Consider the following 14,621-nt stretch of genomic DNA (forward strand, 5'->3'; position numbering starts at 1 on the left):
CCGCTCAAGCCTCTTATATGGCTAGCAAGCCAATCGCTAGCTGCCACGTGGGAATAATTTAGAACTGGCCAATAGTGGGACACAAATTTGCATGCGGGTGGCGGGAACTTCTTTGCACCGGGGTTCTCTCTTTTCAACTGAGAAATGCACCCTGCAAAGAAAGCTCCTCGTGGCGGGAAATAATTTAGCAGTGCCGAAGCGCGCACACACAAAATCACACCCTTGGGTTGTGACAACAATCTGTGGTTCTGCAGCTAGGACTCACAATCCACTGGTTGTTGATCTCAACCCTTAGACCACAAGGGAGACTTTGGATGCATTCCTGGGGCTGAGACCAACTCTCAGCTTTCCTTCACTGGCCACATGGGGGTAGAGCCCTGCCTTGGGAGAGCTCCCTATGAACCAGTGGGTTGGGAGATTGTAGTCAGCATTACCATGCCTAGAACACCTTCCAGCTTGTAGTAATGCCTACTACAGGGTTCAAATTACATGCCAGCTCCTGCGGGGGTCTGCAGCAGTGGCAGCCGGAAGGAGCCACCACCACTGCCACCACCACCTGAGCTGGTTAGAAAGGCACGAAGTGGGCTGAGGGCTCTCATCTCTAATGTGGAGGGTCAGCCCCCTCAAATCCCCCCATAGTTCAAACCCTGGCTTATTATGATCTAAATAAAACGCATTATAAGTCTCCAGTGAAACAAGGTCCTGTGACTGGCCAATTTACTGGAAAACTGTCATTCTTGTATCAAGGAGCTGCTGACAGTATATAAGCTCCAAGGAGATAGACAGAGAAATCCATGGTGAATCCTGAAGTTTCTCATCCCCCTGATCAAACATGAGCCCCCTCCCTTAAATCCATGGTACCCAGGCTCACAAAAGCAGTCAGAGAACAGACCTGAGCAGAGCACTCCTGCATCCTCCTTTTGCCTGCAGTTGTGCTGCCCCCAGCCCCTGGAAGGGCACTCCCAGAGCTCGGATTCATTCCCAGAGCAGTTCACATCATCCAGCCAGATCTGTCCTGAGCCTTCCCCATAATAAGCAGAAGCAGCTGCCTTGATGGCGTGTCCACATCCCAGTTGTTTGCAAACCACGTTGGAGTTTGTTTGGTCCCAGGAATCATCACACACTGTCCCCCAGATGCCCTGGTAGTAAATCTCCACTCTTCCAGCACAGCGACCTGTCCCATTTACCAATCTGAGCTGCCTGCTTCCTATAGGAAGGAAGTCCAGCTGTTAACAGTGAATGTGATGGTAACTGAAAGCTTTCCTCTAAATAAGTGTTGATGCTTCATGGGCTGAAACACTAAAATGCTTTTAAAGATTTTTTTAATGGAAATAAGAGAAAGGATGCAGAAAACCTTTAGACTACGGAAATGATGGAGCCATTCATTTCAGACCTACTCCTGAATTTCTTCCTCAGTGCAGTAATCTTGTTGGGACATATATATTTGGCTACAATTAACCAGGGGATTAAACATTTGATGAGCCATCTGATCTTTGAAAATCTGAGGACTTTCAAATGTTTTTTTTTAGATGACAATCATCAACGGTGTCCTGGGAATTTATTATTAGTTTGGGATATTACGAGCCTCCGACAACAACAAGGTCTTTCCTTGAATTGATTTTGGGCCTTGCTATAGGGTGCACTTTGAACTGCTTGAATGTCGATTGGTGTCAGTGCTAGTTAATGGGATGGGGGTGGGTAATGAAATGGAAGGTGGTAAGGAAATGAGGGTAGGGGTAGGGGTGGGGAAGGGGTGGGGAATGAAAGGAAATCAGACACTGTAGGATAAAATAGGGAAAAAAAAAACAAGCAAAAATAGAATGAAAAAAGAAATAAAGTGAAAGTAAATTAAAGAAGATTCCATGTTTTAAATAAATCGGGATTTGGGATTGAGGTATGCTGGTCATGCTTCTCAGGGTGGCTAGGAGGTGGGAGCACTGGGGGAAGGTATTTTTGTAGAAGATACTGCCCCTTCCCCAGGAAGGAAGCTTCAGCTCATGGGACTCAACTGCCCCCCCAACTTATTGTCCCCCCAGAACCCCTAGATGCCACTTCTGGACCCCTCCATACCCTATGACCTGGTTAGCTTGCACATGCTCTGCAGGGTGTTTGCATGGGGTTGCACCCCTGAGTGTGGGAAGGTTGCATCCCCAGGGGCGGGAAGGGAGTTAACTTGGTGCCAGACCTACCTGGCAGTAGAGTTAAAGGGATGGAAAGTTCCCCACACAGAGCAAGACGGTGAGAGAGGGGATGATGGAGGACTGCAATTTGGCAGGTCAGCTGTGAGGAAGTAGCCACACACTGATGGAAAAGAAGCTAGGTAACACAGATTAGAGAAAAGCCTGCTTTGCAGTGGCATAACTTTAAGAGGCTTAAAGTGTGCTTGCAATTATTTTCAGGTGTTAATGTGTGGACAATCCAGAGGTTTAGAGCTCCAGGAGCGACCAAAAATTAATGTGTAACAAGGCCCTTATTTTACACTGAAAATGAAATGTGATCCTGTGACTGGGTTCAATGTGGTGTGCACAAATAAACACTGGAGGAATCTGCCCTAGAGTTTTTTGCTCCTGGATGCATGTTCAAATGGTGCACCCAGAAGCGAAAAACTCCAGAGCAATAAGCTCCATAGTTTATTGGACCACAATAATTGCACATTTAAATGTGCTGTATCAAGGAAAAAGCAAATCTTCCACTGATATAATGAGAGCAGGAGAAGACTCCACTGAACTCCAGCTACTCTGAGATTGACATATACATGGAAAATTATGTCAGCAAAGGAATGTACAGGGCCTGATAAAAAAAAAACCAAACAAAAACCAAAAAACAAAAAACAAACAAAAAAATCTGTTGCTACAATGATACCTATGATCTTGTCTTTGCATATTTTCTCTGTGGAGTCTTAAAGGAAGGAACACATACATATCAGCCAAGGTGCGGGGTGGGGGTGGGAAGGGAGTTTTGTAACAGATAATCTAATCAATACTAATTGCAAGTCCCATGGTAAGACTAGCCCATTTAAAATATTCATAGGGCATAACTATGTCACATTTTTTAAACTATTTTGTTTAGACCTGTAAGATAAAAGATGCTATTCTTGCTACTTTTGATTGAAATGGATTGCACAAGACTTCCTTGCTCTATTACTACCTTCAGATTCTGGATAGTACATTGTTTATATCTTTCAGATTCAGAAGCCATTATACACTTTAGAAATATTCTGGAAACATTTGTTCTTTTCACACAAAAGTGGAAACATTTGCTTTTTAAAATATTTTCAATATGAGAGGGGGGAGGTCTTTAAAGAGAAAAAAACCCAAAACCCTGAATGTTTCCAACGGAAACATATTTCTCTGGAAAATATTAAAATGTTCTAGTACAGTGGTTCCCAAACTTTTTTATACTGTGGACCAGCACAGGAGCAGGATGGGGCAAAGTTGACAAAGTCAACTGCCTCCATCCCAGGGCTGCTCCACCACCCAGCTTTAACCTCTCATGTGACTGACAGTAGTGGAAGCCGCTTGCCTGGGAGGACCAGGGTCTGAGCAGGGGGCTCATGCCATGACCTGGCAGCCAACTCTTCATGGCTCAGTGGCTGGGTTCTAATATTTTTTTCACAAGATACACATTTTAATGAAAAAGTTGATTTTTTAAAGTAAAGTAATAGTGAAGGATCCTGCTGCAGCTCATTCATGCTTCTCTCCAGATATTCAGGGCTTCTTTTATATAACATTGCTATTTCCCCATGATATTTCCAAAGCCTGAGCTTGGGATGCATGTCAGTTTGTTATGTGGTGAAATCACAGCATAAGGTGGACTTTGGTCAAGCTCTTGCACCATACAAATGCATACTGCCCAGGACTCTCACTTCTTACAACTTTACTAATAGGCAACAAATTAATGGAAATGAGAACTTTTTTATACTGTGGCAGGACTGAGAGGTGCCAGCTTAGTAATGAAAGCACACACGGTTTCATTTTTGGTTTTTAGTCTTGTTTTTCTTGCAGTCTAAAGCAAGAAAGAAGGTGAGGCTTGTGTTCACCAGATAGTCCCTTTCACTCCCCTGAAGAGCCTCTTATATACTTTTGCCATCATAGTTACCTTGACTAAGAGTTTGACTAAATGCCATACCCGGCAAAGGCTCAGCATAGCTGTGCTGGCAACATTCCTGATGTAAATGCAAATGGTACAGGCAAAAGAGTCCTTGTCTCCAACAGGCTGTGTTATTCAGGGATGTGCTCTAACTGAATTGACCATGAAGCATTTGCCCATGAAAGCTACATCTCTGCTAGGGACTTTGTCAGTATGGTATTTTGGCAGAGTCTCTAGAGTGTATACTAGAGGGATGGGGTCCAGTTCTACTCACTCTGAAGTCAGGACTAGCTCTTTCCATACCATCATGGAAAAAAAAGATAGACTCTTACTGTCCTCTGCTCATGCTGCTGTTGAAATGTGCATGAAAAGGAGGTTGGTGTAGGAACACTACTATGCATGAGGTAGAGACACACCAAGACATTTCATTACTGCAGGGTCCCATATAGACCTTTGGTTGATCCTGTTGTTGAACTTTAATAAACAAAGCTACCAGAAAATAAGGGCATAATTCTACTATTAGGAAAAAAGAAAAATAAATGAATAACAACAAAAATACACCATCACTGAATCAATAATTCTTTCTTTTAAATGAGGCAAACTTATAAGTTAGAAGATTGAAATCCTACAATGGCATAATGAGGGGAGGGGCTGCTGCCCTGCACTAGTATTACAAAAAAGTGGTTATGTCTTTTCTCAAACATAATAAATAAGAGTTCACTGTACATATGTCGGAATCTGGCCTGGGACCCACACCTGTTTGTAACCATTGGAAATAATATTTCAGCGAGAGTGGGGGGGGGGGGGGGGGGTTGCAGTCCCTGGGATGGTCACATTCCTCCCACACAGGTAGAGCATGTTTGTAGGATTTTCAAGGGAAATTACCTGAACAAACAACACCAATGTCCTCAGCAATTCCTGCCTGCACATTTGAAGATAGGCTGGTATTGCAAAGTGTCAGATGAGGCTCTTGTCCTGCACACCAGACACTTCTCAGCCCCACAGAGTCCATCTCTTGCTCAGATGTCAGGGGGTGATAGGCTCTCTCCACTTCTCCACACTGGAGCTGCCTGCACACGACTCTGGCATCAGTCATGTTCCACTGATCAGCCTGGACTCTGCCCCACGTGCTGCTGAGGAAAATCTCGACTTGGCCATCGCACTGGCTCTCTCCATTTAACAGTGTGAGGGGTTTGGAGTGTGCTGGGGCTGGGAGAGGTAGGGAATTAATTAAATAAACCGCTATACATTAGGAAAGTTACTTCCCATTAGGAAGTCATGGGACAATGACAATGAGTGCTTCAATAACAGATGATAGGATTGGTAACAGTAGGTAGGCTGCTGGGTAGAAGGGTACAAGAATCATCTTCTGTCACAGGAACATTATCTAAATCAGTAACTAGGCTGTTCCTCCAGAACTGAAGCACTCTGCCACAATCAAGACCCACTCCACAACTCCTGAAGATACCAAGGCCACCTTAAGGTTTACAGCTTCTAGAGAGGGAAGAGGAAGGATCTGAACCAAGCACCCCAGAGCATGGGTGATTCATGGTATAGATCCCTGATCCAGTACATCAGGCTAAGCTGGGGGAATGCCTGGCTATAAGGGTCAGTGATCCAAGATCCTCCTGCAGTGCACAGGGGAGGGGACTGGGAAGTTTTGGGTAGGAGATTCCTCCATGAAAAATAGCTGTGACTTTGACCCTCACTCTCATTTATGCAAGAGCAACACAACTAGTATTTTCCTGAATAATCCTTGAGTTAGGATATAGTTCACCCTCCGCTGCTGAGCCTGGAGGTTCCCCTTCTCTGTAAGGCAGTATCGATACCCTGAGGGGCAGGCGAAAATAACCCTTTATTGTTCCTGCACTTACCTAAACAAATCACACTGGCATCTTGGTCATGTGGGCACTGAGAGGCCCCCAGGGCAGTAACAGGGCAAAGCCCCAAATGGGGTTCATTCCCCATACAGTGAAATGTGTCACCCCAGACAGCGCCAGTTCCTTTCCCAAAATGCCCTCCTCGTGGAGCTGACACAGCAGCTCCGCAGTTGAGCTGACGACAGAGAACGTGGGCATCCGATAAATCCCAGCACGAGTCGCAGAGGGTGCCCCAGGCACCGAGCACCTGGACCTCCACTCTCCCTGAGCACCGTGTGCTGCCGTTCACCAATCTGAATCCTGAGGAAAAGAAAGAGGGTATTTAAATGAGGAGATAAATAACCCATGTGCCATTGTACACCAAGCAGGTAAAGAACTTGGAGGGAAGTTGATTTCCTTTTCCTGGTCTTGGATTGTTTTTGATTTAGGAGCTAATCCTAGTCATTATTCCCTACAGGGTTAGGACGTGGGCAGGGGATCCACGCAACACCCTGGAAAAATAGTTGTATTTTTATAATAGATCAGCTGCCCCACAGTAACAGTCCATGAGCCAGCACTTACCCTATGCTATTTGAAAACTAATGGGGACATCTTAGACCACAATGAAAGAAGTGTAATCTGCCACTGACTATCTTTCGCTATCATCAGGAAACTGTATGCACACGTTGAAAAAGCTGATGTGCAATGAAACTTTCCCTCTCCCCACTTTATTGCAAAGTAGTTAGTTTATTTTGTATTTTTTTAGTGATGCAGTCTCATCTAGAGTCTAGAGCACACATCCATAGTATTTTAGACATGATGCTGAATACTTACGTGAACATATGATGCCAGCATCATTTCTATGTGAACATGATTAATCTAGGTATTGTGTCCTGGGGCAGTACACGAGGTGAGGCTCGTTCCCCACACACTGGAGCTCTTCAGTCCAAATGGGCCCTTGTCCTTCTCCAAAGCGAGCTGCTCCTGGGGTAGATACAGCTATTCCGCACTGTAACTGATTGCAGAGGACACTGGCAGCCTTGAGATCAAAGTGGGAATCACAGATATTTTCCCACGTGGATCTACGTTTTATCTCCACACGTCCTAAGCATGTTCCATTCCCTCCAACCAGACAGGATTGGAAATGACCTAGAAAGTTAGCAAAGGCAGGAGTTTTCAATGAGTCATTTTAGATCTGAGTGCCCTACCCTGAGAAGACTTTTGCTAAGAGCCTTTTGCCAGGGATGCTGATCAGCGCTGGGCCCAGTGCTGTCAAGGACTCTGAGCAGGCAGGTCAGCCTAAGCGAAGTATCAGAGCAGCCACATTTTAGCAAACCCCAACTCATCAAATCTGCACCAGGCTAGGAGCAGCAAGCATCCTGATTGGCTGCTGGGAGCACCACCTATGGATTTAATACCAGTTGGACCCCTGGGTCTGCAGGCCAGTTCTGCTGTGGCTAGCTTCCTGGTTCCAAATCATGGTTTTCAACTTATTTCTGGATTTCAGCTTTAGGTTTCCCTCTGGTTCTATTTCCTGGCTCATGATCCTGGTTTTATACTGTTTTTGTGAACTTTGCAATGTGGATTGCTACCCCATTTAGTCCTTGTCATCTGACCCCTAGTTCCTGACACTGGACTGTGTCCTGCAGTCTGCCTGGGTTGGGGGCAGGAAGCAAGAACTTTAGCTTATACCCAGAGAAAGAAGCTGTGTACTGGGTATGGCTTTTAAGGGCTGAAGCAGGTGAGGCCTGTTGTCTGTGGCTACCCTGATTGTCTCACTCAGCACAGCTGGGACCAGGGTGCTGCTCTAGGTTTGCTGCAGGTGGTGCCTGTTCAGGGGTAAATTGTCCTGCCTTCCTGTGAAGCTGCCTAGGTCTGGAACTCTGCTCTGGCGTCATTAAAGAAATAAAGGAAATCCTTCCAGTTATACCATCCCAATCCTACATCAGGTCGAGTCAAAGGTCTACCTGAATCTTATGGCTTGATGGGGCCTATGTGGCTACTTTCTGTAGAAAGCAACATGTAAGGGAGTATTAGGACTAGTACTCCATTTGTCTGCCTTTGACTCCTGCAGCTGGAATGACCATGCATCCGTTACAGTTTGGTCACCTGGGAGTGAACAGTGGCTTGAGTCCAGGACAGGGCTCAAATTCACATCTGCAGAGCTGTAATAAGATACTGGTCTGTCACTGTGTACCCCCACACTACATGCAGATGGTAAAGTCAATAATAATGATGCATAGATGAGAAAGGTCCTCCATAAAGATTTCTGTGCTATAGCTGGATAGAGGCAAGATAATGTTTTATCATATGGAAGGAATAAACACCTCTGTGACTGACCAGCAACACAGCAGGATGTTAAACAACATCTACAAGAGATAACATCTTAAATAAGCAGGCTTGGAGGTCCTGCATCCAAGTGTCCTAAATGAAGTAGCTCCTGAGATTTCTGGTCCTGCAATCCCAGAAGTATTCCAGAAGGCTGGAAGAGAACTCATGTTGTGCCATTTTTTAGAATAGTAACTGAGTTGATGTGAAAAAAGGTAGGGTAGTCACCTGGCAAATGTTCTGGACAAAATTATGCAAAAATCTGGTAAGAGATTTAAGCTCTCACTGCTGACTTGCGATTTCAGTCTCCTATGCTTAGTCTCCTCTTATCTATGCCCCAGTCATAGTCACGCAGACCAGCCAGTACTTCTGTATCTCCATTGTCATTTACAGAAATGTTTCTTGTTCAGTTTCCTGTGTCCCAAATTCCAATACCAGTTTCCCTCCCCTTCTAAAGGTCAAGCCCCAGTCATACCCAACTCCAAGGTCCTTGTTCCAACACTATCTCTTCTCAGATGTGATTCTTTACCCTTATGATGTTTATTCAAATTGCTTCCTTTCATTTCAACAGCATTAGTCTTTGGAGACCAAATGCCTTTTTTAAAAGTGACCTACGGCAAGGTTTTAAAAGACAGTAGGTACAGACAGAAATGACAATTTTTGCCTGACCTGGCCCCTGAAAGCTCTTTACACCCATGTCCAAACACAAGTGCATGGCTGCACAGCAGTTTAAAAGGGCCCAGTCCCATGACAATCTGAACCCTCATTATATGAGGGTACACCTCAAGGCGCTCCAAAGTGAAGTGCCTTCATTAACTTGTGTCTGTACATGCCAAGAGCAGGGCTCAGCTGCTGCTCCTGGCACTGTTTTCAGAATGGGAGGTAGGGAAGGGGGTGGAGGAAGCTTCTTCTGGGGGTTGCCCAGCTGGTGCCGGAGGGTGGGGTGGGTGGATTGGAGCCCCCCGATGTGGGGGTTCCAGTCTACCCCCTCACTCCAGTGCAGCTGGGGAAACCCCAGAACGAACCTCCCTTTCTTGCCTTCTCCCCTTTGCATCCTGAGACAGAAAAGGAGCTAGGAGAAGGTGTGGTTCAGCCTCTCTCCCTGAATCAGCTCCAAGTTGGAGCTCGATCCCCCGCCCTCCTGACCCAACAGCTAATGTCAGGAGAATTGGTCTAATTCTTGGCACTTCCTGTGAAGCATCATTAGTTATACCTGGCAGCTGCACTTCTATCTTCTCCAACTGAGGCACCTAAAGATGGTGACAGGAACCCATGGGACTTATGAGAACCCATGGGAATTCAGGGCTAAACATTCTTGGAAACATTAGTGGAAGCCTTTCTGCACCTTTAGGTAAATAAATCAATGCTATTAAATAAATTAATCTTTAGGATTTAAGGGATTGTGCAATTAACATGTTTCTCACATGATAAATTGTAACATGCCACACGTTCAGGGAATATCAGAATAATATGGCAAAGAAGCCACAAAGACATATCTTTGTGGCTGGGGTTCATGCAGCTTTAAATCAAATGTGTGGCATGTGTCCCAGACTCACAGATGCCCAGTGACAGATGATGATAATCAGCTGGTTGTCAGCATTAGACAGGGGCAGGGGTCTGGGATTCAGCCACCCTGTGCCTGATCCTAGATATTGGGAAGGGGGCAACCCTCTCCAACCCCGCAAGTCCTGCTTCAGGAGCTGCACCCAGTTCAGGACCTGGGACAGCTCTCTGCCAGATCCTGTAGAGACTCCCCTGCGCTCAGTGATATTTTTAGGCAGCCTGATCCCCAGGTGCTAAACCAAGGTTTCGTGCAATTGGGATTTGAGGAATTCTTTACTTGATCCCAAACACTGAACATCTAGCCATGCACATCTGGCATGGCCAAATGAACAATTTTGGGGTTTGGGCATAACATTCTTCAAATCCCAGTCACACCATTATATTAAAAGCATATTAATGTTTGTGACACCCCCAAGACCCAGCCCTTTCTTTTCATAAATCTGACATAAGAATGATTTGGCTGTTTTCTTACCTGAACAGATGACACCAGCATCCTCATTGTGTCTGCAGTCATGCTTACCCCATCCATTGTGTTTGCATTTAGAGAGAACGGACTCGGCACCATTGCAGGCAGTTTCATCCATCCAAATCTTTCCAGACCCTGCTCTAAAATGAGATTCTCCATAGGCCCTGAGAGCATATCCACATCCCAGCTGCCTACAGACAACCACAGCATCTGTCATGTCCTATCCATCATCACACATTGTTCCCCACACATTCCGGTGTTTAAACTCTACTCTCCCAGCACAGGGGCTGCCTCCGTTCTCCAGCCTCAGCTCACCAGAACCTGCAAACATAGATACAGAGCAGGGTTACATAGAGCTATTTATTCACCCCTTCTGGCCTGGGCAGTTTCACACAGGGACCTTGGGGTCAGACCTTTGCTTTCCACTGTGGCCTGACAGTGTGGTGCAGGGACAAGAGTCTCTTCCCCTCCTGAATGTCTGGCATTGTACCTGCTGTGTGATTCACATCACCTTTCCTCCATCCCGCTCTTACCTAGAAAGTAGTAAGGAGCACAACTTCTGTTTGCCTAGGCAAGGAGTGTGGAAATATTTTGGCTGGAGGGCCAATTAAATAAATTTGGTGAGCTCTTGAGGGCCGGGGGCTGAGAGATGACCTGGCCTCCTGCAGTGCAGAAGGAAGAAGTGGGGAAAGGGAAGGCAGGGATATGCCAATTTGTCCTATCTGGGCCTAGGCCCACCCTGTTACCACTGCTCGGGGTGGCTGATGGAGTGGGTGAGTGGGGTCTCCATGGGGATTGGCCTGGCATTGCCATGGGCAGGGCACATTTGGTCAGGCAGATGAGATGGTTAGACATGGAAAAGTGTCCAGGAGCAGGGTGGATGGGTGGAGCTGGGGCCAGCATCATAAGATGGCGACAGAGCGGGGCTATGGCCTGAGGCAGAGGCATGATCCACTCCCTGCACCTCCCTGCAATGGGTGCTGGTTCCACAGGACTCCCCAAGGAAAACAGTATCTGTCACAGATATGTGTGGGAAAAGGATCACAGCTATGTCCTGGGCAATGGCCCTGCACTGTTGTCACCCCACAATCTGGGCCACAGTCCCCGCCCCACCCATCCCATTTCTGGATGCCACTCCCTGCCCACCCACACCTCATCAGGGCTCCAGAGGATTGTGTTGCTTGCAAAAAGGAATTCCCACTGTGGGGGTTTCCTCACCTCTTTTATCCCTCCTCACCAGGGTGCCTGTACCTCAAATTCTGTGGGATCCGTGCCTCATATTTTGGGAAATCCTGTGTCTTATATTTTGTGAACCCTGCACCTGAAGCCTGTTGTTGATTTGTCTCTGTTATATGTGTATGTTCACCTAAAATCCCTTTGATTCCCTTCTGCTCCCTACTTCCTCCTCTCCCTCCGGGTGCCCCAAGGGGGGTACCATTATCTTCCAGGGTCCACTTGCCTCCTGCATATGTGTTATATTCCACCCTGTTCTTTCCCTGTTAAACCCATATTAAGTTCCAATTGGTCCTATTAAACCCATGTATAGTTAAATTCCAATTGGTCTTAGCTCTACTCTATAGGGGAGAGGAGGAGAGCTGCTTCCCCATAAGCAGCTACCCCTCCAATAACACACTAACACCTACTAAATATCTTTAATTGGAAAGGGGGTACCTCTGAGTACCACCCAGGTAACATTTACCACCTGGGTTGCCCGTATCTTCCCAGCCCTGCCAGTCCCCCTCACTCCTGACCTGCCCCTCCAGGCCTGCCAAACAAAAAACCCAGTCCAACAAAAAGTAATTTTAATTAACCTGAGTCTTGAACTACCTGACCCATAATAATTTGATCTTTGCCATGAAGTACATGTGAACACATGGAACAATTTTTTTTTGGAATCCAAAAAAGTTGTATTTTTCATTAATCTGAACCTTGAACTAAACCACCAGTAAAAAAAATTCAAGATTAGCACCTGAAATTTTGTTGAAGTATTATAATAGAGATTCAATGGATTTCCATAGATTACCGAGTGAACCCAAGTGGCACCTGGTGGTGTAATAGTTGGAAAGCAAGGAAAATCACATTTTCAGATGAAAGTCAGATCCACATTGAAAATTTAAAATGATTTAAAAAAACCCTCATGGAAGAAATTCAGGAGCTAAAAATAAAACATGTTGGAGGTGTTTTAAATTACCACAATAACAAAAAAAAAAAAAATCTAAACAGATAAAATCAGCTGACATCGTGGATACACAGATGCTATTTAGCTAGTTTAATGGTGATTTGTGTCATGTGGACACAAAAAAAGTGATAACAGGAAGAGGTGTCACGTGGACAAGTGCCCAAGGGCTGTGTTTTTTTTAGGGTGGAACACATATCACCTGGTGTAATAAATAAACAACAGCTTGGCCAATATGTAATACAAGGAAAACTGTGAATATAGTGTTTCTGGGCTTCAGCAAGGCTTTTGACAAGGTCCCACATGTCCATTTCATAAACATATTGGAGAAATATGGGATGGACAAAACTACTGTAAAGTGGATGAACAAATGTCTCAATACCCACAAGCAAAAGGATCCATGTCAGAATGGCAGGAGGTTTTAAGCCAAATCCCACAGGGGTCTGTCCTGGGCTCAGTGCTTTTCATCATCAAGATGAACATGAGCCTGCAATGCGATGCGGCGGCTAGTAAAGCCACCAAAACGCTGGCTTGCATCCATAGATGCTTCTCAAGCAAATCCCGGGACGTCATTCTCCCCCTGTCCTCAGCCTTAGTGAGGCCGCAGCTGGAGTACTGTGTCCAGTGTTGGGCTCCACAATTCACAAAGGATGTGGAGAAGCTTGAGAGAGTCCAGAGAAGAGCCACGCGCATGATCAGAGGTCAGGGAAGCAGACCCTACGATGACAGGCTGAGAGCCCTGGGGCTCTTTAGCCTGAAAAAGCGCAGGCTCAGGGGGGATCTGATGGCCACCTACAAGTTTATCAGGGGTGACCCCCAGCATCTGGGGGAACGTTTGTTCACCAGAGCGCCCCAAGGGATGACGAGGTCGAATGGTCACAAACTACTTCAAGATTGTTTCAGGCTGGACATAAGGAAGAACTTCTTTACTGTCCGAGCCCCCAAGGTCTGCAACAGCCTGCCACCGGAGGTGGTTCAAGCGCCTTCATTGAACACCTTCAAGATGAAACTGGATGCTTATCTTGCTGGGATCCTATGACCCCAGCTGACTTCCTGCCCTTTGGGCGGGGGGCTGGACTCAATGATCTTCCGAGGTCCCTTCCAGCCCTGACGTCTATGAAATCTATGAAAATCATGTTTATTAATGATTCTGGGATAAAAAGCTTCTTGTAAGTTTGCACACTACACAGACCTGGGAAGGATTGTGAACATGTTGGAGGCTGGAAGTACAACTAACAAAGACCTTAACAGTTTGGAAAGCTGGAATAAAACTAACAGGATGAGGTTCAGTGCCAAGAAATGCAGGGTGCTACACCTGGGGGAGTGTTGTGTATTGAGTGTTTGATATATGTTCTACCCTCCATCAGCAGTGGGGGAGTGCCTGAACTGTATTATCTTGTGCAGTTTGCTGCTCAGCACTGCTTCAGTGTTAAGGGCAGTTAGTTGTTAATAATAAAGTTGGTTCCCCTGTTCCCCCTATGTGCTCTCCCATGGACAAGAACCCCACAGATACACAAACTTGGTGATGAGGACACGATCCTGGTGCATAGGATGCTTCCAGGGTTTCATACAAAAGTGTCATAACCAAATGAGTTGAGTGCCCCTGTCACAATAGAACTGCCCTGAATAACCGCAGTTACTTTTAAATTTGGTCACGTTCCGCCTCATTAGTATTCAGTCCGTTATTGGCTACTCCAGACATATAAAAGTTCATGCAACTTCCGCCCAAGTCGGAGACCTCTGATCATGCGGCAGAGTAACCACGGAGAACTCTGTAGCGTGATCGAGGAAACTTGGCGGACTTATCACCCACCGATATCTCCCCGTCACCGGGTCCTTTTGACATACCCCGCTATCCTGCAGGTTCCTTTTCGTTCGTAAACTCGTTAAGTCGTCACTCGTTTTTGCTATCCGCGACAACACAAGCAAGCTACCTCGAGGCCTGCGCTGCCATTCCACGTGGCGTAAGTAAAAGCAATATTTTAAAACCAATAAGCCGTCTCACCTCTCCATCGCCGGCCCGCCTGACGTCCGATTAAACTAGCGATACTCGGGTCGGCTCCGGCTGCCCGAGACAAAAAGAACAATAGAAAAACCTGCAGTGTTCTATGCTGCAACTGAGCAGCAGCCACATCTCTTT

The 14,621-nt window shown here is 46.1% G+C and overlaps 1 protein-coding gene across 1 annotated transcript in view; it reads right to left on the bottom strand.

Annotated features, from left to right (window-relative positions):
• The window catches only part of LOC112552032 (antigen WC1.1-like), a 34,570-nt gene extending 24,217 nt beyond the window's left edge, over nucleotides 1–10,353 (bottom strand). The window contains 4 exon segments of the mRNA XM_025216362.1: nucleotides 893–1,207; nucleotides 4,975–5,292; nucleotides 9,490–9,526; nucleotides 10,312–10,353. Of these exon segments, the coding sequence (XP_025072147.1) occupies nucleotides 893–1,207; nucleotides 4,975–5,292; nucleotides 9,490–9,526; nucleotides 10,312–10,353 (712 nt within the window).
• Between the last annotated feature and the right edge of the window lie 4,268 nt (nucleotides 10,354–14,621).

Source organism: Alligator sinensis, unplaced genomic scaffold (genome assembly GCF_000455745.1).
Source record: "Alligator sinensis unplaced genomic scaffold, ASM45574v1 scaffold537_1, whole genome shotgun sequence".
NCBI classification, from domain to species: domain Eukaryota; kingdom Metazoa; phylum Chordata; order Crocodylia; family Alligatoridae; genus Alligator; species Alligator sinensis.